The sequence below is a fragment of the Epinephelus fuscoguttatus genome, linkage group LG17 (genome assembly GCF_011397635.1).
Source record: "Epinephelus fuscoguttatus linkage group LG17, E.fuscoguttatus.final_Chr_v1".
Taxonomy (NCBI): Eukaryota; Metazoa; Chordata; class Actinopteri; order Perciformes; family Serranidae; genus Epinephelus; species Epinephelus fuscoguttatus.
Window position 1 is genome coordinate 6,893,490 of NC_064768.1, and position 25,483 is coordinate 6,918,972.

General features: G+C 40.0%; 1 protein-coding gene across 1 annotated transcript in view; it reads right to left on the reverse strand.

Annotated features, from left to right (window-relative positions):
• Positions 1-24,906, reverse strand: part of LOC125904193 (venom phosphodiesterase 1) — an 85,849-nt gene extending 60,943 nt beyond the window's left edge. Inside the window, exons 1-5 of the mRNA XM_049601442.1 lie at positions 24,803-24,906; positions 21,721-21,808; positions 6,581-6,715; positions 6,305-6,430; positions 5,346-5,406 (exon numbers count right to left, since the gene is read on the reverse strand). Coding sequence (XP_049457399.1) covers positions 5,346-5,406; positions 6,305-6,430; positions 6,581-6,715; positions 21,721-21,808; positions 24,803-24,844 — 452 coding nt within the window. The 5' untranslated portion in view covers positions 24,845-24,906. The remainder of the gene's footprint in view (positions 1-5,345; positions 5,407-6,304; positions 6,431-6,580; positions 6,716-21,720; positions 21,809-24,802) is intronic.
• Positions 24,907-25,483: the final 577 nt, after the last annotated feature.

The window sequence follows — 25,483 nt, forward strand, 5'->3', positions numbered from 1 at the left end:
TCAAGAGCTGACTGTTGATCGTTTTTCACTGCAGGAAAGGGATTATGTGACAAAAACAAAAAACTGCACATTCAGTTTCACTCTTTTATTATCATAAAGGGTAAACCAGCAGCACATTGTGGTAAGTACTGAAATCTGGAGACATTTCCTTAAAAAAGAAATTGCTGTAAAAAAAAAATTTTTTAAAATTCTGAGACAGCTATTTGGTTGGCTGTAAGCAGGAGTGGACAGGGACAAAAAGTTGGCCCCCACTAACCAGCCACAATCGATCACACAAATATAACTCATAACGACTGTCAAAACAATGCATTAAAAAATTAACACCAATTAATCATGGTCCTCGGTGCCCTTTGACCCGGTGTGTCATTGAATGCCACAGTGACTTTGTCATATAATGGAGGCAGACGAGAGGACGCTGCTTGGACCCATGGCTGGAACAATTACATTGGAAAAATGGCCAGATGGAACTGTTGATAGGAGCACCATTCTCTGCAGTTACTGCAGTAAGGACTTTTCATACCATAGGAGTACTGCAAGCCTGAAATATCACCTCAACGCAGAGCATTTGGCAGCAAACCCAGAGGTCCAAGCTAGCATAGCCTCTCATGTTAGCACTAGCTGTCAGCCAAGTCAAGCCACGCTCAACCAGGCGTTCAGATGCAAACTGAGTAAGTGTGTCTATGACCAGCTGACTAACTCCGTTACAAAATGGACTGCAGACCAGTTTGGGTAGTCAAGGATAGGGGGACAACTGTGACCAAAAATTCAGCAGCTTTAATATGATACATCTGCCAAAATTAATTTGAATTGAATTTTTTTAAATCCTTTCACAGCAGAAGTTGATGTATGTGATTAATTTAGATTAATTTGGCGATTTGGTTGGAGTGCCTCTACGGAAGAAACAAGGACACAGATGTGTTCTTGTGAGTTTAACTATATTCTGTGACTGTGAAAACATGCCAGTTATGAACAAGCAGATTGACTGGCCTCCAGTATTGCTTAACAAATAATGCACTACCAATAAATATGTCCAGCAGATCTCAAGAGCTGGCACTGGACACTGCACTGCTTTGGGTTCTCAGCAACACACCCACCAAGTGTGAGAATGATTGTCAAGAAAGTGAAAGGAAAAGAGACGCCCTCCATTTTAGTTAGATAAATGGAAGCTGATTACTTGAGGTCCTTCAATCAATATCACTTGGCAGTCAGTTATTGCATTCATTCTTGTCATGCAGAGAAAAATAAATATTATCAAACAATATCCTTTCAGTTATAGGGCTCTATACAAAATTCCAGCCCCTTTTCGTTCAAAAGTTGTCAAATACTGTCACTTTGTCAGTGATTTCGGAGACAGACACCATCGCCAACAGTCACCTTTTGTGGTGGTATGAAACACCATTGGGTGATGCCAAATGTAACGCGACGGATGGGGCTTTTTATTGTGTTAGGACAGGCTGCCAGTCGGCAGGATGGCACCTGTTGCCGCAGTATGATATGCTGGACGGCGTCAGGTTTAAACACTGCATGTGACAACACAATTATAAGGAGCTGGAAAATCTATAGTAGGGGTGGGCGATATGACCCTAAAATAATATCACAATATTTCAGGATAGTTTTGCAGTAATGATATTTGTGAGGATATGACAAAATTAGTTAAAAAGGTATTATTAATTTAAGGACATAGAATTGCAAGAAAATAAGTGATATAGTTTTACAGTTTGCCTTCAAATATTCAGTAAAAACTAAAGAAATGATCTCTCATTTCTTTAGTTTGTCAGCAGTAACTCAGAGTGAGATCCAGATTGTGTATATTAATAGTACAACCAGAGTTGGGGGAGGGTTACTTTAATAGTGATCAAAGTACTTTACTGCGTTACTCAGTAACTCAAGTACTTTCACAGTACTTCCAACGTTACTCCCTGAGTAAAGTAACTCAATTACTTTAAAAGTACTTCCAACGTTACTCCCTGAGAAAAGTAACTCAAGTACTTTTAAAGTACTTTTGAGTATTCTACATTTCCTATTGGACAATGGACCACAGGGCGCTAAGCCTACATTATTTTGTCTCCAAAATTAAAGTTATGGACCACTTGCCCTTCACTGAGATCCAATTCTCCCATCACAGCCGTCACTTTGACCAGTAGAAACACAGAACGATCTGCTGCCGTAGACAACTGTATGACAACAACACCCCAGCGTTTTTAATATTTCAGGCACTTTGTCAACCCGGTGAGTACTGTCATTAGCATCAAGCTAGCAAACAATGTTACATCCTCATAATGGAGACGGACATAAAGTACTAACATTAACAAATAGTGGCGGGGCTTTAACTCACCACAACTGCAGAGGCTCCCAGCTTCATGTGAAACAAACTTCATTATGGACTGTAGCTGCCATCAGAGGCAGTTATACAATTTAAGTTCATTTAATATTTTTGAGATAAAAACAAGAATAATTTACATTTTAGGAAAGAATATGATTTGTAAATAAATACAAATAAATAACGTGATAAACAATTGGGAACATAAAATCTGGTAACATACATCTTATATTTCATAGAGGAGCTAATGTTCTTTTGTTGCTGTGGGTCAGGTCGGTTTTGTTGCTACACCTGTATATGCATGCAGTGCCAGGAGGAGCAGAGCACCTGTGATCTTTAAGTTTTCCTTTGCTGTGCATTTTACCAAGATTTGGACTACATGAAGACTTGTTAAGCCTGAAGTTACCCTTCTAACTTCCCTTGAGTTAACGCGGCCAATGAGGTATGCAGAGTTATTTTATGTTTTAATTACGCTAATTAGATATGCTACTGAAACTCATGCAATAGCTGTGTGATAGCTCACGTTCTCGTTGGATGTATATGTAAACTGTTTAATCATTCTCTATGAGAATGCTCTGTACTACCTTTGACTCATTATGGTGTGTGTTTTTATTTATCTAGTTCTCACGGTATGTTGGACGGCATGTTTGATCGCATGTTTGATATCATGGATGTGCAAATAAATGCCCGTTACTCCAAGAACGCTTTGAGCTCGTGCTTTCAACTGGAGGGGAGTTACATGGACGGTCCGTTATTTATTAATCCCTCTGTATGTTTATATATTTACTTTTTATCCGCTCCCGTTGTCTTTATAAAGTTAATGCATTGCGCCGTCATTTTAAACTCAACACTTCCTGAAATTGTTTCAAATTAAAAGCCCCTTATAACCTCGGCTGAGAGAATCCACCCATTTCCTAAATAGGCTTTTATTGTGAAACATTTGTAGGAACTTGTGGCGGATGCAGTAGCTTGAATGTTTGCTTACGGTACTTCAAATGTAGCTCCTGCCACCTGCTGACGCTTTTTACGTTACTACAACAACATTCCGGCTGGCACATGAACAGACACAGTGACTGAAATAATAGTAAAAATAATAAAAACAGGACAAGAATAATCCGATGACATCACACACGCCTGAAAGACGACCGGGGATAATTGGTGAGTACTATTGTGGAGTGTGTCATGTCTGTCGGCCAAGTCACAGCACAATTTTATAACTCCACAATTGTGTAATGTGACATAGTGACTTTCAGAACGTGCAGAAAAGTCGTGTAGTGTGTACCAGGCATAATGCAAGTCCTGAGTCTGACCTGTCTGTCAGCGAGTCCTCCTCCATCTATTGAGTCGTGGGGATTTTATCCTGCGGAATGTTTTAGATTCCACCGTAGACAACGGCAGCATTTCTTCTACCACGTAGCTAGCCACAAGCTTCATGACTTCTTTTGGACTGATAGGTTTAATGTTATCTCCGTTATTAGAACCAAAAGACAGTCGTTGCTGTTTCGGAGCTGAAGGACCAGCGTTCTAAAAGTAACGGAAGTAACTGATGTCTTGTTTGGAAATGTACTTAAGTATTTGATTACTCAAACAGCAAACTAACGCATTAGGTTACTCGTTACTGCAAAAAGTAATCGAAGTACTTTGTAACGTGTTATACCCAACTCTGCGTACAGCTAAATAAAATTTATCACAAATTACACATTTAAACAGTTATCACATACAAAAAATGTACCCTGGGAAATATGTATATAAATCAACAGATGATTTCCTTCTCTTTCAGTAAAATCCTAAATGATTGAGCTGTTATTTTTTTCCCACTGGACCTTTATGGTCTGCCATTTCTCCTCTAATAATCACACTGTCACCTGTGACAGGCTGTTATGCTACTGTAGCTATTGCAGATTACACATTGCACACACATATATTACATTACCAAAGGTTTGTGACAAAATCATGTGATGACACACACTCCTGAGTTCTCTCTGAGTCGCTTAAAGAGTCTGAGAATTCAAACATTCAGGGTGCCACACTTTATTCCAAACAATTGAACCCCGCTCCTCTGTTTGGAACCACGGTAATAATTTCACTTTTAACCATGCTTGTTGTTGGCATGGATAACAGTTTGACACCAATATGCTGACAAGTTGAAATATCGCAAGTATCTCGATATAAATTTTTCATATCATATTAAAAATTATATCAGTATTATTGTAAACTATATAATATGGCACATCCCTACTCTGTATTGCAGGTGGGAGGGGTGGTGGATGGGTCCAACAAACCCCAGACACCCTTACTATATGAATGTAGAGCCAACTGATGACATTTATTTCTAAACCTAACCACGTGGTTTTGTTGATGTCCCGGCATTGGTTGTGGCATCCCTGAAAGTCAACAGCAGATGCAGGAGGATACCTAGTGTATAATATGAAGACGTGAACGTCCACTGACAAAGCGGTGATATGTGATGACTTAGAATGAGAACTATTGAAAATTCAGAGCATAAGAGTTGTCTGCACAGCACACGGTTCTCAATATGGAGATGGCTGAGCCGGTGGCTAGCAGCTAACGGTGCTAATTCCACAAACAGTACAAACAACAGCAACACTGCTGACAGAGCTAACTGTGTTAACCTGGGGGAAAAAAGAGGGTGAGTGTGAAATTTTCATAATGATGCCGTCCTGTTATCAGTAATAACCACCATATGAGTGCAGTTCAAAGCAGCAAGCAATGAGCCAGCTAGTGGTAAACACACATACACTAACATGCACCTGCAGTCACACTAGCATACCACAACAAACCACAGAGACGCTTGAATTACAACACACAGAGATGGAGCTGAACCTTATTCTCTGCTTAGAATGCCATTACTTCACTATGTCCTTACATAGCAAATAGTGGCTATATTAATTCTGTGACGCATACAGAACTGGTTACATGATTATGATAACTTGAATGTGCTCTCACCAGAGCTGTAATCTTGATTTCTGATGATTAATCTTTCACATTAATTATATATTCTTACCCTGGTGGACATGTGGGGGTCAACAGGTCATCACACTGGTCCTCCACCCACTCTTTCTCTCCTACAACAGGGTGGAAAAAACACAGAGCATTTAAATAGTCACATTAACAGTCACATTACATTTCAGAATCTAAGCATTATTAAATCAAAGCAACGCCTGTTGGTTAAATAGATGTATACTGACAATCAAACACTTTTGAACTGGTGTCTCTTCTAATTTTGTATTCAGTTGTATTTGGAGAATGTGTAAGGAGAACGCAGACAGGTTTCAGACACACATAAACAGAACACTTAAGATAATGAGGTGTTTGACCAACACCAGCAGCAGCAGCAGCAGCAGCAGCTGTGAAATGTTGTTTAGCAGCCAGACTGTAATCTCTCAAGACAGATTCTGCAATTTACATTGTAGAAAGGAAGAAAAAAAAATCCTTTATTTTTTTTATTATTATTTTTTTTTTTAACCAATGGATTTCCAGATTGGCCAGACTGCAATAAGCTATATTTAAAAAAAAAAAAAAAAAAAAAAAAGCATCAGAAATGACTCGGGCTGTAAAGATACCAGTGAAAATATCACTTACTGAGCCCCATCCTGCCTGATAGACCTCGTTAAAGTATAAGCTGTGGTTTATAGTCAAAAGAGGCACTTAGAGGCAGAAAGGAAGTATGTTTTACAAACTAGTCTTACAGGCCTTATATCACTGTTGAAAACAGTTAACATCGGCACATCCTTTTGTCTCTTTTTATAGCTTGAGAGGCTGCTCTCAATCAGATATAAACATTTAAAATTCACAAGTGTTTAATCATTCCCCTGTATAACCAACATGTTGCATGCTGAAGTTTACATAACACCAATATTATTTTTTAAAAGCTTCTTTAACAGCTTTTTATCTCACCTAGCCTTGACTTATTTTTATCTATCATTTTTCATGTAATTTCCCATCCTCTGTTTTAATCCTCACCATGGCAGACATGTTTGTAGTTTGTGCAGCAGTCTCCTGCAGACAAGCAGTCGTCAGAGCAGTAACATTTGCTCTGCGTCAGCCTCTTCTCGCCACAGCGCAGCTTCGTGCACTCCCACTGCTCGGCTGAAGAGAACAATTACAAAGTTAGTGTGCTGCACCCTGTTCCATTCAACCAAAGGTAGAATCATTTTTGGAGCATCAGATAACCCAGCTATTACTGGAGATGTTCATTGTTACACAAACAAAATTAAATGTCAACAATCAGTTTCTCACCGGGCACAGTGCAGATGTCGTAATAGTCATAACAGCAGCTGTTGCTGGCTTCACAGTTCATGTCACATCTACAGCCGGGGCTCTCGTCATTGTAGGGCTCGTAACATCGATTCCTACAGGATGTATGGGGGACGACTGCAACAGAAAGACAGGACAACACTTTACTGTGTTACTCCCTGAGCAAAGTAACTCAGTTACTTTAAAAGTACTTCCAGCGTTACTCCCTGAGTAAAGTAACTCAAGTACTTTTGAGTATTCTACATTTCCTATCGGGCAATGGACCACAGGGCGCTAAGCCTACATTTTTTCTCGGGTCCATGTCATTGGTTCGACATCCCATTAGTCCGACTGTCCGCGGTCCTGAACGGCACCATGATCTTTTCCTGACCCTAACCAAGTGTTTTTCGTGCTTAAACCTAACCAGACCTTAACCACAGGGCATCATGATGATTTCGGAACGGACTTCGGAACAATGAGTTTAATATGGTCGGGACAATGGGATGTCGAACCAATGGGCAGTTCCCTTTTTGTCTCCAAAATTAAAGTTGTGAACCACTTGCCCTTCACTGAGATCCAATTCTCCCATCACAGCCGTCACTTTGACCAGTAGAAACACAGAACGATCTGCTGCTGTAGACAACTGTATGACAACAACACCCCAGCATTTTTAATATTTCCTCTAGGGATGTTACCACACAGAGTGAAAGGGGGAAATGATGGTGTGAAACAGCAGAGGCACTTTATCAACCTGCTGAGTTAACGTTACTGTCATTAGCATCAAGCTAGCAAACAATGGTACATCCTCACGGTCGGACATAAAGTAATAACATTAACAAATAGCAGCGGGGCTTTTACTCACCACAACTGCAGAGGCTCCCAGCTTCATGTGAAACAGACTACATTATAGATGGTCCGTTATTTATCAATCCCTCTGTGTGTTTATATATTTACTTTTTATCTGCTCCGTTGTCTTTATAAAGTTAACACATCGCACCGTCATTTCAAACTCAACACTTGTTTCAAATTAAAAGCCCCTTATAACCTTGCCTGAGAGAATCCCTCCATTTTCTAAATAGGCTTTCATTCTGAAACATTTGTCAGAACTTCCTGTGGAAGATACAGTAGCTTGATAGTTTATGTATGGCGCTTCAAATGTAGCTCCTGTCGGTTGGCACATGAACAGACACAGTTCTGACTAAAATAATAGTGGAAGTAATAAAAATAGGACAAGAATAACCTGATGACATCACACACGCCATGAAAGATGACCAGGGATAATTGGTGAGTACCAGCGTGTAGTGTGTACCAGGCATAATGCAAGTCCTGAGTCTGAAATATGTCTGTCAGCGAGTCCTACTCCACCTATTTAGACTCCTTCTGGCTTCTTTCAGACTGATAGGTTTAACGTTATCTCCGTTATTAGAACCAAACGACAGCTGTTGCTGTTTCGGAGCTGAAGGACCAGCGTTCTAAAAGTAATGGAAGTAACTGATGTCTTGTTTGGAAATGTACTTAAGTATTTGATTACTCAAACAGCAAACTAATGCGTTAGGTTACTCGTTACTGCAAAAAGTAATCAAAGTACTCTAATGCGTTACTTTGTAACGTTATATTCAACTCTGTTTTTCACTAAATTTGCTCAGGGGAGTTTTTCATCATGTAGAGTATGGTGTTCACTGCTGATGTTAGTGGTCTTGTTGACAATAAAACATTCCCATAATCATGGCTTGACAATAAATCCTATGCAATGTTTTGGGTTAGAGGCAGTAAGATCACAGATATAAACAACTCTCACAGCAGCTCACTGAGGAATAACAAATGTACAACTGATTAAAAAAAAAAGACGTGTGTACACCGCTGCGTAACATCACCTTCTTTTAACAACACTCAGTAAGCGTTTGGTAACTGAGGACATTAATTGTTTCTCGAGGTTCACAGGGTGGCTCCCCAGTATCTCCCAGATTTAAAGACAGTCTGTGTTTCAAAATGGGCCAAAATCCAGTCTGAACTTTGCAAGATATCAAAATGGAGAAATGCAGACAGGAAATCAATTAGTGTTAGTGTGACCTTCTCTTTCTCTTTCAGTCAGTGTGTGGTTGGGATTCACTGGACCACAGATGATTTGTCATTTGTTAAAATCTAAACTGGACATGTGAGGATCTTCCTTCTGGGCCTTGCCATTGTTGTCTGTTTTTAAGTCTTAGCATAGCATATCTGCACTGTCTTCTGTAGCACTTTGAGATTTCTCCTAAGACTTGGCTCTTTCTCCAGAGCCTCTTACAGGCTCTCTGCTCCTAAACCGCTGAAGTGGTAGGACGTAGGCAGGAGGACCTGCTATGCCCTTCCCCCATTTTCTCACCCCTGCATGCCCACAACAGGAGCAGAACCGGACCAGAGAAGTTAGTGTGCCAAACACAAGGTTTGCAACTCACTTTCCAGCAACTAGGAGAACCAAGTTGAGTTATCCCCCGACGTTTAACTATGCAAGGACATCGAGCAACCAGCCTCCTCTGATCTGCACCTTTAGAACAAGGACACAGCAAGGACTGCACCTGGTACCACAGTTCTTTCTAGCCTTCATCTGCATCAAACAAAAGCAGTACGCCACAAAGCAACTCTTCCCTCCATGAATTGAAGGATTGGTGATGTAACAACTGGGCATAGCGTCATTGCAGTTGTACAGGCTAAGCAAGACTGTTTAACTTTGTCAGTTGTGATTTAATAATGTTTATTGAGTTACTGTTGTGATTGTGTGCAGTTAGGTTATTGGTTAGTTGATGTTAGTTTGCTAATGTTTTTCACAGACAGAGTCTTGCATGCAACTAAACATCCTTTGTACTAACCCAGACCCTTTTGCAACACATACTGTCTCACATACACATACTCACTAACAAATTGGCTTTCAACATCGCTACCCTGAAAGGGGCATATCAAAGTTCCCACTTCTTTTCCTTTGTCTTTGTCCTGACCACAGGATCAAGCAAACCTCCCTGATCTGAAGCCATCTTTGATTAGGCCATCTCGTAGTTCTCTGTTGTCAGCCATTTTATTTTGCAGGCCAGACAGCCCATTATTTCAAACACCCACCTTTCGTCTCTCTCTCTCTCTGAGGCACACACACTCACACACACACATATATACACCCATGCTTGTATAAAGTAAGTTAGGATTTGTGGGTTTTGTTGCTTTACTTTCTTTATGAATAAGTATATATTTGGAATCAAATCTGCTCTCTGTGTAATACTGCACAAGAGTGAATGAATTGTCAAGAACTCCTTCAACCTTTACCATTAATATGGTAATTTTGGTTATGGTTATTGGTTTAATTATTAATCAAAATTCCAAATTGGTATCATTAACTGGCTATCATTTTTCCCTTTTCAGAAATGGTGTTCCACAAGGTTTTGTAATGTGAATTAAGTGACATTATTTAACATGATAAATAATATCATTTATAATTATTAATTATTTCTGATAGCCATTTTGATACTTTAATTGGAGATTTGTCAAGAGGTCAGGCTCGTGTTAAGACTTAGATCCAAACAGTGCTCAATATAGTCTAATTCAGTATGGTTTGAATTTCATGTGAACAGCAGCATTGGAAATGTGTTTAATGAAAAAAAAAAGACATGTTGAATATCTATTTTCTTATGCGGAAAGGGATTTGCAAATTGTTGCATTCTGTTTTTATGAACATTTTACACCACATCTTGTCTGTTTTGGAATTAGGGTTGTATTTTTATTTATTTTTAATTTAACCTTTATTTAACCGGAAAAAACTCTTGAGAGAGTGTCCTGGCCAAGGCAGGCAGCAATACATGTTACAGACAGACAACACAGAACAAAAATATAGAATAAAATGTACAGCTCTAAAACAAGCAGTATAAAACACAAAATAAGATTGCTACAATGAAAAGCCAAAAAGTATGTTAATATATGCTATAAATGAACCACAAAAATGCCAAAAAGGGCATATACACATGATTACAAAGACCAGCTAAGATACACTGTAACACTGGCATATAGAAGATTGAGTATAAAAATCATATGATTGAAACTTTAAGTCCTTCTGCAGAAGATTCCACACACTTGCCAAACTCTGTGCATGCCCTCAGTAAAGACAATAAAAACATGTTCTGAAAATGGAAAGCAGAGCCATTTCACTTTTTTGCCTAATGTACACATATAAGTAGGCCAAGAATAGCTTTTTTAAACAGGAGAATGCCAAGTTTGGGTTTCTTTCACCTCTGTCTGGATTCACCTTTTAAACTACCTGCCTGCTATCCAAAGAGACAACTGGAACACACCTGGTTTGTAAATTAAAATATTTAACTTTTCTTTTTTAAAACTAGGTTCTCAGTTATTAATCTACTATTGCTATTAATGTACAAATAAAGAATGAGGCTTGTTTTCTGCAAAAAAAAACAAAACTAACAATGTGTCTATAGTTCTCAGTTCCAAATCATGGATGTAGTAAGAGAACTAGATACAGTGTTGAACACTGGGTCACCTTCATTCCGATGTTGCTCAGGGGCACATGGAGCTAAAATGGTTCGGCTGCTCCATATAAAATTACCTAGAAGATCTGGGGATCATGGGCACTACTACTACTACTACTTCTGCACTTTGCTGCCCATAGAGCAAGCATATTAGAGCCCAGCTGAGCTCTGCCTAGTGTGACTGAGCAGCTAACTTCCACTGGCCAAATGACTTTCAGTTTAGTGCACTGTGAACTTGAATGGGGATACAAAGATTTAATCTTGTGGCTCTTTTAGACTTTCCAAATGTTATTATTATTTATGAAAAAGACGTGGCAGTAATGGAGTGTGAGACTGGAGTGTATGAGTGTCTGAGTTGTGGGATTTTCCATCACAGATAACTTGTGTTGTGTTTGGCTCATCTGTCTGGAGGAGACACACCTGGTTCTCACACTCAGTTGTGTGGGTTTAGTTGATCATGACTGATGGGGAAAACAAATGATCTCATACCTGTTGCAAAAGTAGATACTAGGAGAGTCAACACTACATCACATGCCTGTTTCAGAAAGCAGGTCTAACAAACTCTCAGTTTAACCCTGAACTCTAAGTTGACTAACCCTAAGATGGAAAACTTCAGTTTCAGAACAGCTGGTTCAATCAGCTTTTTAATACGGAGTGAATCAATAAGGAGATGAAACAACATGTCTGGCTGTGTCAGAGATAGGAGACAGAGACAAACTCTGGGTTTGTTGAAGGAAACCAGCCAGTTAACAGGTTAACTGTTAACTTCATCTCAGGGTTAACTTCACTATACCCGCTTTCTGAAACAGGGCCCTGGTTATTCATTCATTCATTCATTCATTCATCTTCTAACCGCTTCATCCTCTTGAGGGTCGCGGGGGGGCTGGAGCCTATCCCAGCTACATTGGGCGAGAGGCAGGGTACACCCTGGACAGGTCGCCAGACTATCGCAGGGCTGACACATAGAGACAAACAACCATTCACGCTCACATTCACACCTATGGACAATTTAGAGTTATCAATTAACCTAGTCCCCAATCTGCATGTCTTTGGACTGTGGGAGGAAGCCGGAGTGCCCAGAGAGAACCCACGCTGACACAGGAAGAACATGCAAACTCCACACAGAAGGGCTCCCACGCCCGGGATCGAACCGGCAACCCTCTTGCTGTGAGGCGAGAGTGCTAACCACCACACCACCGTGCCGCCCGGCCCTGGTTATATATTAATATAAATATTACCACTTCTCTCTGAAATATAACTTTGTTCTCACGAAACAATGCCTCCTTTTCTCACAATTACAGCTTCAGTCTAGTGATTTAATGAATCACATTTATTAAAGAATTTGTGTCAAAACAGCCACTGTATATTTTATAGTATCGTTACATCATTCATCATGTGAGCATGTCAAAAACTTGGGTGTGATTTTGGATGCTGATCTTAACTCCCAGAAACACATCTCTAATATTTATAAGACTACCTTTTATCACCTTAGAAAGATATCAAAAGATAGATGCTTCTTGTCTCAGTCAGACTCTGAAAAGCAACCACTGGCTCTAGATAGGGAGATTAGCGTTTTTGCATCAGCCATAGTGAGCATGTCCTCTGTGTTGAGAGCACTGAAACTTTTTTTTTTTTTTTTTTAACATATAACTGCTTTATTCAGTGTTTTTACCATTTTAAATCTGTTTGTTTTAGAGAGGACAAGACTTTTGTGGATAATTCACCTCCCAGTAAAAGCCTCCTGAATGTATGGATCTTAAGACATTCAAGGTATTGGGCATAGGTAGCAGCTCCTCAGCCACGAGAGCATTGGAAAAACATACTTTTTTTTTTCGTGAAACTGATTTATTCAGAGTTTTTACTGGTTCAGATCCCTAGGGGTCTAACTTATAAAACAGTGCATACTAAAAATGTACATATGGACAAAAGCCAAAAATAGCGTGCGTTAGAAAATATTCGTCAATTTCTGCAATGGTAAAATGGACCTGCATTTGTATAGCACCTTTCTAGTCATCCAACCACTCAAAGTGCTTTTTACACTACAAGTCACATTCACACACTGGTGGTCTAGGTGCCACCTGCTTTTTTTAAACTCACTCAGCCACCGATGGAAGCAGGGGTTCAGTATCTTGCTCAAGGAGACTTCAACATGCAATGTTTATAAATGAGACCCAAGGTCTTTTTGTTTTAGAGAGGAAGAGACCTCTGTGGATAATTCAGCTTCTGGTAAAAACTTCACGAGTTATCAGAGAAAAAAAGTGAGCACACATTAGCAGGTGCTAGGATAACAGCCTATGCGATGTCCCAAACAACGTTGGAAAAGTCACTGATTTTTGTTTTTTTTAACGTGAAACAGGTTTCAATCACCAGATTCATTTGTTTTGGAGAGGAAGAGACCTCTGTGGATAATTCGGCTAACGGTAAAATTCTCCTGAACAATGAACACTGAGGGAATTCTAACCAGGAGAAGTTTAACCTCGTTGCAACTGGCAGCTGGTTCCACTAAAGCCCCCTAAATCTCACGCACTGTTCCTTTAACAGAAATGTAAAGCTTCTCAAACTAGGTCAGAGTATTACTAGGTATGTTAGAACCTTATTATATGATATTACTCTTTTTTAGTTAAAATGACTGCAATGATGCTGTGACTTAGACAACATATTTTCAAAAATAATTGTTAACGTAAATATAAAGTTCTTCAAACATTTAAGATTTTTAGGTTAAATTTAACTCATGACAAAAATTAAAAGTTCATTCTCATAATAGGATGTCTTATTCTTAACAATGGCTGATGTATCTCAGATATTTTTTCCACTGTCTGTCACTGTTGGTTTTGCAGTGGTTCAGTGTTCAATACTGACACATCCCAGATAATCCTGTATTTATGTTTCACTCATCATCTTCCCTGTATGTCATCCTCACCAAAGGTTTTGTAGTTTTTTGTGGGAGGGTTTTGACATCGTATGAGACATGCTCATACGTAACAGTTCAAGTCACACTTTTCTCATGTGCGGTCACATGTCATCATATGATATGACATCAAGGTGTGAATCACCCGCTGAACTGGAAAATTCTGTGCAGCCAGCAGAACTGAGGAAGCCTCGTCATCCACACAAGATGACACAGCAGGTCCTGTAACCTCTGACTTACTGCTACACGACCACATATTTTCAAGAAGTAAGAATTTAGGTTTCACCAAATTTGAAGGACAATTGAGATGAAACAGGTTGTAATATAACCCGTACAGGCCTAGAGCTATCAAACATATGAAACTGTTATAAACTGGTGAAAGCCTGAACAGGCAAAAACCGAGGAGGACAAACCTTTTCCTCATGTTGATGCAAATATTTTCATACCAATAGTTTTGATTTTGATCAAGGTTAATTCTTGGTGCCATAGATTCAACAAGGTGCTGGAAACATTCCTCAGAGATTTTGGTCCATATTGACATGATAGCATCACACAGTTGCTGCAGATTTGTCAGCTGCACATCCATGATGTGAATCTCCTGTTCCACCACATCCCAAAGGTGCTCTATTGGACTGAGAACTGGTGACTGTGGAGGCCACTGGAGTACAGTGAACTCATTGTCATGTTTAAGAAACCAGTTTGAGATGATTTGAGCTTTGTGACGTGGTGCGTTATCCTGCTGGAATTAGCCATCAGAAGATGGGTACACTGTGGTCATAAAGGGATGGACACAGTCAGCAACAATACTCAGGAAGGCTGTGGTGTTTAAACCATGCTCAGTTGGTGCTAAGGGGCTCAAAGTGTGCCAAGAAAATATCCCCGACACCATTACACCACCACCACCGACCTGAACTGTTGATACAAGGCAGGATGGATCCATGCTTTCATGTTGTTAACGCCAAATTCTGACCCTACCATCTGAATGTGGCAGCAGAAATCCAGACTCATCAGACCAGGCAACATTTTCCCAATCCTCTGTTGTCCAGTTTCGGTGAGCCGATGTAAACTGTAGCCTCAGTTTCCTGTTCTTAGCTGACAGGAGTGGCACCTGGTCTGGTCTTCTGCTGCTATAGCCCATCTGCTTCAAGGTTCGACGTGTTGTTGGTTCAGAGATGGTCTTCTGCATACCTTGGTTGTAACGAGTGGTTATTTGAGTTACTGCTGCCTTTCTATCATCTTGAACCAGTCTGGCCATTCTCCTCTGACCTCTGGCATCATCAAGGCATTTTCACCCAGAGAACTGCTGCTCACTGGATATTTTCTCTTTTTCAGACCATCCTCTGTAAACACTAGAGATGGTTGTGTATGAAAATCCCAGTAGATCAGCAGTTGCACAGGTGCACCTAAAAAAGTGGCCAGTGAGTGTATATACACACAACCTTAGATCCCCATCACACACCTATCTGAAATGCACAGAATTTATTAACAGGAATGACAAAAGCTTAATTTAAGTACATTAGGTAAATTCTGTGAGCTAATTACATAAATTATTTTAGTTAATCCATCTCAGGTTAATTCCATTTAATTACATTAATGTTTTTATTTTATTTTATTTTATTTTTATTGTTTATCTATTTCTAAATATTTATTTTAGAATGAGTGGGGTGCACTTGACTCAATTGGATGAAAATTGTATATGAAATATACATAAACCTGAGGAAACATACCAAATAATTTTGGGGGTGAACAGTGTATGGTGCACAGGACACTGGAGTCTTGTTCTGCGCTGCTGTCTCACCTGTAGACTTTTACTGTGCTCATCCACATGAAGTCAAATGAAAACTGTCCTCCAGTATGCATGCAGTATGTCAGAGAACAGTGGAAAAATCTCAGTTAGCTTTGACTCAGCACACTGATAAGTATGTTGTAAGTAGAAAAAGGGAGTTATGGGATTTATAATCACAAAAGGTAAAAACAACAAAATAATCTCGCCAGCTGCTTCGTCACTAGGAATGGTATTGCAATGCAAGGCCAAAAATTGAGGCCTTATATGGAAGGGCATGTATTTTTCCTTGTATGAGTCAGCATTTCATACAGGTCATCGGCAAGGACAAGTGCTGATGAAAAAAAAAATGCCCCCAGGAAGTGTGCCAAATGTAAAACACATGCTTTGTCTGACGTGTGTGCTTAGTAAGCAGGCGATGGACGCAGGCCGTTCACCGCTCTGCTATTAGGAAATGCCCTTTGGCATGATAAGAAAAGAGGATACGGGAATGTGATGTTTTCAATAGATTTAATCATCTCTAAAGAATGTTGTTAATCAGGAAATTTTCAAAACCTACTGAAGGGCTTCTTCAGTTTACGGCTCAGCTAAAAATAAATAATGACATCAAGTTTTGTCATAAGATAAAAAGATTTAGATTTATATAAATATACATATATATATATATATACACAAATATACATATATAAATATACAAAACCCAAAACCAGTGAAGTTGGCACGTTATGTAAATCGTAGATAAAAACAGAATACAATGATTTGCAAATCCTTTTCAACTTATATTCAGTTGAATACACTGCAAAGACAAGATGTTTAATGTTCAAACTGAGAAACTTTATTTTTTTTTTTGCAAATAATCATTAACTTAGAATTTAAAGGCAGCAACACATTGCAAAAAAGTTGGCACAGGGGCCTTTTTACCACTGTGTTACATCGCCTTTCCTTTTAATGACACTCAGTAAACGTTTGGGAACTGAGGAGACCAATTTTTGAAGCTTTTCAGGTGGAACTCTTTCCCATTCTTGCTTGATGTACAGCTTAAGTTGTTCAACAGTCCGGGGTCTCCGTTGTCGTATTTTACACTTCATAATGCGCCACACATTTTCAATGGGAGACAGGTCTGGACTACAGGCAGGCCAGTCTAGTACCCGCACTCTTTTACTATGGAGCCATGCTGTTGTAACACGTGCAGAATGTGGCTTGGCATTGTCTTGCTGAAATAAGCAGGCTTCACATATGTGTAAGTTGCCCATGCCTTGGGCACTAATACACCCCCATACCATCACAGATGCTGGCTTTTGAACTTTGCGCCTATAACAGTTCGGATGGTTCTTTTCCTCTTTGGTCCGGAGGACACGACGTCCACAGTTTCCAAAAACAATTTGAAATGTGGACTCGTCAGACCACAGAACACTTTTCCACTTTGCATCAGTCCATCTTAGATGAGCTCGGGCCCAGCGAAGCCGGCGGCGTTTCTGGGTGCTGTTGATAAATGGCTTTCGCTTTGCATTGTAGAGTTTTAACTTGCACTTGCAGATGTAGCGACGAACTGTAGTTACTGACAGTGGTTTTCTGAAGTGTTCCTGAGCCCATGTGGTGATGTCCTTTACACACTGATGTTGGTTTTTGATGCAGTACCGCCTGAGGGATCGAAGGTCACGGGCATTCAATGTTGGTTTTCGGCCTTGTCGCTTACGTGCAGTGATTTCTCCAGATTCTCTGAACCTTTTGACGATATTACGGACCGTAGATGATGAAATCCCTAAATTTCTTGCAATAGCTCGTTGAGGAATGTTGTTCTTAAACTGTTCGACAATCAGCTCACGCATTTGTTCACTAAGTGGTGACCCTCGCCCCATCCTTGTTTGTGAATGACTGAGCATTTCAGGGAAGCTGCTTTTATACCCAATCATGGCACCCACCTGTTCCCAATTAGCCTGTTCACCTGTGGGATGTTCCAAATAAGTGTTTGATGAGCATTCCTCAACTTTCTCAGTCTTTTTTGCCACTTGTGCCAGCTTTTTTGAAACATGTTGCAGGCATCAAATTCCAAATGAGCTAATATTTGCAAAAAATTACAAAGTTTACCTGTTCGAACATTAAGCAACTTGTCTTTGCAGTGTATTCAATTGAATATAGGTTGAAAAGGATTTGCAAATCATTGTATTCTGTTTTTATTTACAGTTTACACAACGTGCCAACTTCACTGGTTTTGGGTTTTGTATATATATATAACTATATGTATATAACTATGTATATACACACACACACATAGATAGATTGAGTATCTTCTCCTCTGTTTTACTGATGTTGATGATGAGAAAATGTTTACCACACCACTAGACAAAATTCTGGATCTCATGTCTGTACCTACACAGCTGTGTCACATGTATCAGACATGAGAGCCAGGATGGCTATATCATCAGTATATGTTATAATGCCATTGTCAGCAGTGTTCGTCCAGCTGCAGGAAATGTTCACATTATTTGACTAAAAAAATATATGCATTTTAACAGCAGTTTGGACCACTCTAGCTAGTAGCTACTTTATAGTCTGTGCATAATCCTATACAGTGAGGTGATAGTTTTTTTATGCCAGGCTACTTTGTACTAGTAGGTTTAGTACATCAATAATGGTCTTTTGAGAGAGAGAGGAGGGAGAGAGATTTTCTAAGGACTCTAGAAACCCATTTTCACTGAGACATATGAGGTGAGAGGTAAAGCCCTTTAACCAGTTTTAGCAAAATTCATACCAAAATGATACAAACACAAGTACAAGATCCAGTTGGTCAAAACTGTGTAAAAATTCAGCCATGACTACTCCAGAGTAACTTCTCGTGTTTGTAGGGTTACTCCAGCGGTAACTTCCTGCAACAACTCAAATCTCACGAGACGTGAGATTTCAAAGCCAGACTTTCACACTCTGAGTGAGTGTTTTGACTTGCCACAACGAACATGTCCAAATTTTTACCCGATTTTGACCAACTGGATCTGGATGAGCCATTTGAATTTGAAGACCACCCGTATTTATTTGAGCACAGAGTACACGGACGTACACGGACAAGGAGACAATACACTTTTAGTGGGCGTATTTTGACATTGTATGACGCTGTCTGAGTGCCCTATTATTTAATATAGTGCACGCTCACGGGCTGCAGGCAGGTCAGCCCTAGCTTCGTAAAGGGGAAATGTCAAATATTGAACATCCTATCACTCATAGGGCCCAGGTTGAAAAAACATTAGTTCCCCTTTAGTGAGCTCACATCATGCATGATTAGCCAGTAGCTTTCAACCCATTGTGTCACAGCTAAAGCTTCTAACATTACTTACGTTACTTAACAAGAACTTAACTTTTTCTTAAACTTTAACTTACAGTGGGCTGCTTGGTCGTCGCTAAAATAATAATAAAAAAAAACTGTCATTCACTCACCTCATCTGTCAGCTAGCAGTATCATCATCTTCCTGTCAACTGAATTCAAGTTTTCCGTGTTCCGCCGATACATCAGATAACTTCCTTTGTGTCATTTCAAAATCAAAGCTGTCCGGTGTGTTAATGTTTACCATGTTGTCTGGGGCTTCTTCTATTTTTTGCTCTTTGAAATTTTTACTGAGGTCCGGACCTCGGTGACTTCATAGCTGGCTATGGCCATGCTGCTGGGTATGGTCAGTGTCAGTTACTAAGTGGTACCACTTAGTAATAACTGTCATCATCAGTAAAGGTAAAATATAGCTCTTTAGTAATATTTAGTGTCAGCTTTAGGAAACAACAACATCATCCCATGTTTTAAAGTATTTTTTAGTAAAACTATATTGAGATTAACCTTTCAAATTTCAAAGCTACCTGAAACGAGTGTGTTTGTGGACCCAAATGCAGTACCAGGTTCGCAGGAACAGTTGGTAATGACTTTTATTAGCACCACAGCAAACAGGGAATGCAGCAGGCAGAATAAACACAGAATAAAGTTCGTTCTTCGGGCAAGTTGCCCTCACACAGTCTCTGAGGCTCAGATGAGGGAAAGAGAAGCGGCCGTGATCAGCCACGGAACCGAGGGGAAGCTCCAGAGCCCCCGGTTCCACACAGTTCAAAACTCTTTCGGAGAGAGGGGAAGAGATGAAGCTTACGGCAGCCAAAGGTGGCGAGGCAGACGCTCCGTAGCCAGAAGAGCCGTCAGCGAAGGCAGAAGCACCGTTGAGGAGCAGGCAGGAGGGTAGACGAGGCCGGGCGGAGGAGTCGAGACCAGACGAGCAGGCAGAAACCAGAGACGCTGAAGCAAAGCACGAGGTCGGGGACAGAAGGCAGGTGAGTTTACCGGGAGGCAGACGAGGAGAGCAGGTCGGGGACAGGCAGAGTTGGCACCGGGAGATCAGGCAGGAGAAGAACGCTGGAGAGTCTCGCATAATGCTAAAGAACAATCTGGCAGTGAGTGAAGGTGCTGGAGAGGCTTATATGCAAGGCTGGTAGATGAGCTGCAGCTGTGTAGACAGGTGAGCAGAGTTGGGCTGATGAGGTGGGCGTGGCTGGCAGGTAGAGTGAAGCAGAGGGAGGAGGAGTGGAAAAACACTGCAGCAGAGTGGCAGGAGAGGACTGAGAGACAGGGATTGTGACACTACCAGCTGGTTAAATGTCTGACGGTGTATTTATGAGATATTATATGTCAGAGGCTGCAAATTATAAAATCGTTCTATACTGCATATCCACCAAATTGAATGCTTTCACATTCAAAGTTTCATCTGTGGGTCTGATGCCTTTATAAAGTGAAAGCAGAGAACATTGCTGTTTATTGTATGAAGCTAACACAGCAGATTCTGTGACCCAGCAGCCAGTGGTGTGGTGGTTTGCACCGTTGCCTCACAGCAGCCCTTTTCACAGATGGCACTATAGAGCCGCTATAAAGTTCCTTCTTTAGGCATCCTTTGCATTTTTGCACAAAACCAAACAACAGCAGAATCATTCCTCTCCACTGTGTGATTTTAGACAGCGTGTGACAGGCGGGACATGTAACACAACAGCATCAGCCTCTAGTGTACAACATGTGCATTGGCAGTATAAACAATAACAATGACATAACATCACGCCACAATGATCCCATCCTGGCAGCTGTCCAGTTTATACAGACATCCACTGTTTTTGCCTTTGATGCAGGGTTGCCACATTTGATTTGTGAAAAACCAGGACATTTGACGTGCAATGCAGGGCATGATGCAGGGTGTTAAACCATACTTGCAAATATACTTTGTTAACAGCTGTATTGCAAAATTACCTCAGGGAGATGTGCATATAATTTAGAGTGAGACTTAAGGCCATTTTAAGCACTCGTTTATTCACAAAGGTAAACTTTTGTATTTCTGCTACTAATAAAAAAGAAGTATAGGCATAAGGCTAATCGTCACTGTGTTCTACTGAATTTTTACCTGTTCACAGACACGGGAGTGTACGTCTAAACATAAAGAAGAGAAAACAGAATAGCATACAAAGAATCCTGTTTTTTTTGGAAGTCTGATATTCTAAATAAGAAGTTTATTTAGTTTATTTATTTTTACAAAAAAACAGACAAATTGTGTCCCAGGAAATATTGAGGGCAGTCACACCCAAAAAGAGAACAATCCTGGGAAAACCAGAATGTGTGGTAAACCTACTCCAATGCCTTCTGTAATTGTACCTTTCATACAGCATGACAAAGCTGAATAAAAGCATGAAATTCTCACCTTGAAGAGGTAGTGTCAAAGGGTTCTGAGTTCAGACCAACTATTCCTTCTGTGTGGAGTTTGTGTGTTCTCTCTGTTTCAACATGGGCGCTCTAGCTTCCTACCACAGTCTAAAGACATGATAATCAAACCCAGGTTTCAGATCAGAGGAAGGTTTTCTGATGTGAGAGTGCAGAGACATTTACATATACATGTGTGTGTGTGTGTGTGTGTGTGTGTGTGTGTGTGTGGGTGTGTGACAGCACCTTTGTTTTGACATCTCTGCAAATCCAATCCAAGACCAAGTCCAAGACCAAGGATGAGGGTCACAATGGATACAGCCAAGACACCGATCTGTAACACACAAACACACACAACACAAACACATAGATTACAAGTTCAAAGCTGCCTTTGACATGATTTTCACAATACTGCACATTTCTCAAGTTTACTGTTTCTGTTGTGCTCTTATAATCAACATATGCAAATAATTTTAAAGCTGTTGCAGTGGAACTATGTTTAATTTCAGTCTGTAGCTGATTCGAGCTGTAAAATGGTCTAAATTCTGTCTACAAAATAATTACTTTGATGTTATGCTGCACTCCAGTGACTGAGATCATTTATACTGTAATGATCCAGCACATTTCCTCAGACTCTGGAAATCTGATGTGAAGCTAAACAATAGCTTTAATTTAATTTAATTAACCTTTATGGAAACACAGTTTGAAGCAATTATAATTTGAGTTTCCAGGATTTGATGATGTTTTTCCCTCAGAGGTTTGACTGGAGAAAAAAGTAAATAAATAACTTTTTATTCATTATTTCCAACAGCAGAAGCAGATTGGTTTCACATCTGTGTTTGTTATCAGGTGTTTTTCATAAAAACAGTTCAAAAGGCAAAGCATTCATCTGTCTTAAATCTGGTGGACAGACTGCTCTTTGAACACTTATCTGTTAATAACAATGTTCCTGGTCCAAAGACAAAAATGTATGTACTGTCCCAAAAGACTGCAGATGTGCATGATGGGAACAGTTTGGCAGTGCATTCTGGGAAGTTAGGCTTAACAGACAATACAAATGTGTCAGCTGTCAGAGATTAACTACCCCATTCATACCAAGGTAGCAATCTCATCAGTCACTCTGGATGTATTAGGTGTATTACTTTTCTGGATCAGCCAAACACAGACATTTGTGTTTGGTTTTTTATTCTATCAACAGTTTCTCAGTTGATTATCCAGAAAATATACTGTAGAACAATATACACATAGCATAGTAGAGTATTTTATCCACATTGCCTACTCCTTCTTTAAAGAGCTCATAATGTTTCAAATGACATATTGAAGATAAACTCAACCAGATATTTTAGTCACTGTATGTGATACACCTGCTGATTGAGTCACCATGCCTTTGGGATTAATAAAGTGAAATAATAAATACAACCTGATTTTGCAGTAATATGAGAAATGACCATCGTGTCTTCACATCATAGTCAATTTCAAAAGTCGCAGTTTTAAATAAGTGGTTCATGTTTTGCAGCAGTCATAGTTTAGGTTTAGAGGACGATAATAGTTGGTTAAATTTAGGAAAAGATTGTAGTTTCATTGAAAATAAGCATGTACAGAACATAAGTACATTGTGACACAACATAACTACTTCATGAAACGTCATGTAACACAACATGGTTAGGTAAAGTACATAAATAAGTAGACTTTAAATAACTTTAGAACATGGCACTCTTAAATACTTGATTCTGACTGGTCGATCAACACAATTCTGCTGTGTTTATTTCTTGAGGTATCACCACTGCTCTGCTGCTCCGTTGCTAGGGATGCCATAGCAACGGACTGAGGAGCATCAAAATCAGTTAACGTTAGTCCACACAGCTCTCCCAAGCTGGCCTGGAGAGCAGGGAGATCATGTCGGTCACTGGCCATAAATGTGAGGGCAGCCTTCGCAGCTCCTGGGCACCCAGCATCTCTGACCGGGAGAATTGGAGTAAAATCCTCTCCTCCGCACCAGAAAACAGCTACAGTTTGTCTGGTGAACGCCTCTCCTCTGTCAGTACACTCTGCCAGCAATTTAATAATATTGATGCCAGTTCTAACATTTGAATATTTTAGTAGTAAGCCATGTTCTAAGCAGGATAATGTATAGTGAGCCGGTGACAGTTGAAAAATAACTCCCGATAGGGGAATGGGGAATAATATTGATGCCAGTTATAACATTCCCCTGTCAGGAGTTATTTTTCAGCAGAGAGGCCAAAACGCAGAGCAATAACGTATTAGCGCATGTACGCAGTTTTTTTCAAACACAGATAAACCAACTGAAAATAGGATACAGTCTCCTTTCCCATTGTCAGCAGACCAGAGCTGTGAACACATACCTGTGTTTTCTGACAAGTCGAGAATGAAGTCATAATATTTTGAGGGAAAGAAGTCCTGCCCTATAGTCTTCTGTGCAATACGTTACTGCTCTGCGTTTTGGTATCCCCCTCAGACAGTCTGACAGATGCTGAGTCCCATTTGGGACTGTTTCTGGGTAAGATAAAGTTCAGGGAAGCGGCTTTGCACAGTTCTTCATCAGAGGTGGAAAACTTAAACTAGATCTTACAAAGAGTAGGAAGAGCCAACTGTGCAGACAGCATCATACAATGCAAAAAAGCAAGGTACCAGTTTTAGCTACCATTCCATAGTAGGCCTAGAAATTAAAAGCTGCACATAAGCCTCATCTTTAGCAAGAAAACCCTTGTTGAAAAAAAGCTTCAGATAATGATGGTAAAAGCAAGTATAATGATAAAACTGTGAACAGGCACACAAAAACACCCCTCTTTCAAAAATATTGCTCCAAGCACTGACGTTCCCCCAACGTTCTCTGAGCGCCCCTTGGGGGACGGTACTACTCCCATTGAGAAATGCTATTTTAAAGAAGTGTTACGTCACTTACCTAATCAATCTATCTAGATATGCTGAAAGGTACCTGGTGTGTCGCTATGAGACGTAGCGGGAATCTTTGTCTCTTTCTGCCCTTTCAGTTGTCAGTCTGGTTGAACCAATGTTGTATGTTCAATGTACAAAACATACCTTTCATATAAAATCACATTTGTGAAGAGGAGTTTCTACAACCTTAAAACATCAAAGACCATTCGGTACATATTAGGTAGTCCTGCAAGCTTTTGTGGCAGGATTGCGCAAACTTTTCAACAGCAGTCTAAGTAAAGGTTGAACAACTATATTGAACAAACCACATCTTGGATTCTCCTGAACTTGTATTCACTATATGAAAATGGCCTGTGTTTGTGCATGGTGGCTTCCTCCCTTGCCATCAATCAAAACCAAAGCCAATACTCACAATAATTTTCTTCTTTTTCGGTGACTCCCCCAACCAACTCATGGCCCCGATTACAAATCTCACAGTGCAGAAAGACAGACAGTTAGAGGTGAAACATCCCACTACTTGAGGGAAAGGGGAGATAAAGTTTAACAGTACTGACCTCTGGACCAGGTGTGAGCAATAGATAAGTAACTGATTGCCAGAACCCAGAGATAACCTCACGTTTCTTTGTTTTCAGCTTGTCAAACCACAGGTGACGATGCTTTTGACACCTTTACCTTCAGAAAGTCACCTGGTACATGCGAGATGAAAAGGTAGCAAGAGAGGTTAATGATTTACTGAGATATGAAATACACTTACCTAAACAAACTATCACCCTAGAGATCCAAACTGCCAAGGTAAGACAGTCTGATTGCTGTGCAGATGAAAAACAGCTGATAACTTGAAAATATTTATTATTTATGACAGATATCAAAATTAACTGCAACTAATGGACTATTAATGATGCTGAGATAATATGAAATGTCGACTGCCAGTAACTGTGCAGTCGCTGTATCAAAGCGGAGTCATCAGAAACCTTGAGCCTGGAATTATGACAAATAGCCTCACTTGATAACGCTGATGAGATTTTGAACTGTGAAAAATCAGGACCTTTGCACTGAAAGACTTGCTCTGAATGGTAAAGACTGCAATAAAGTG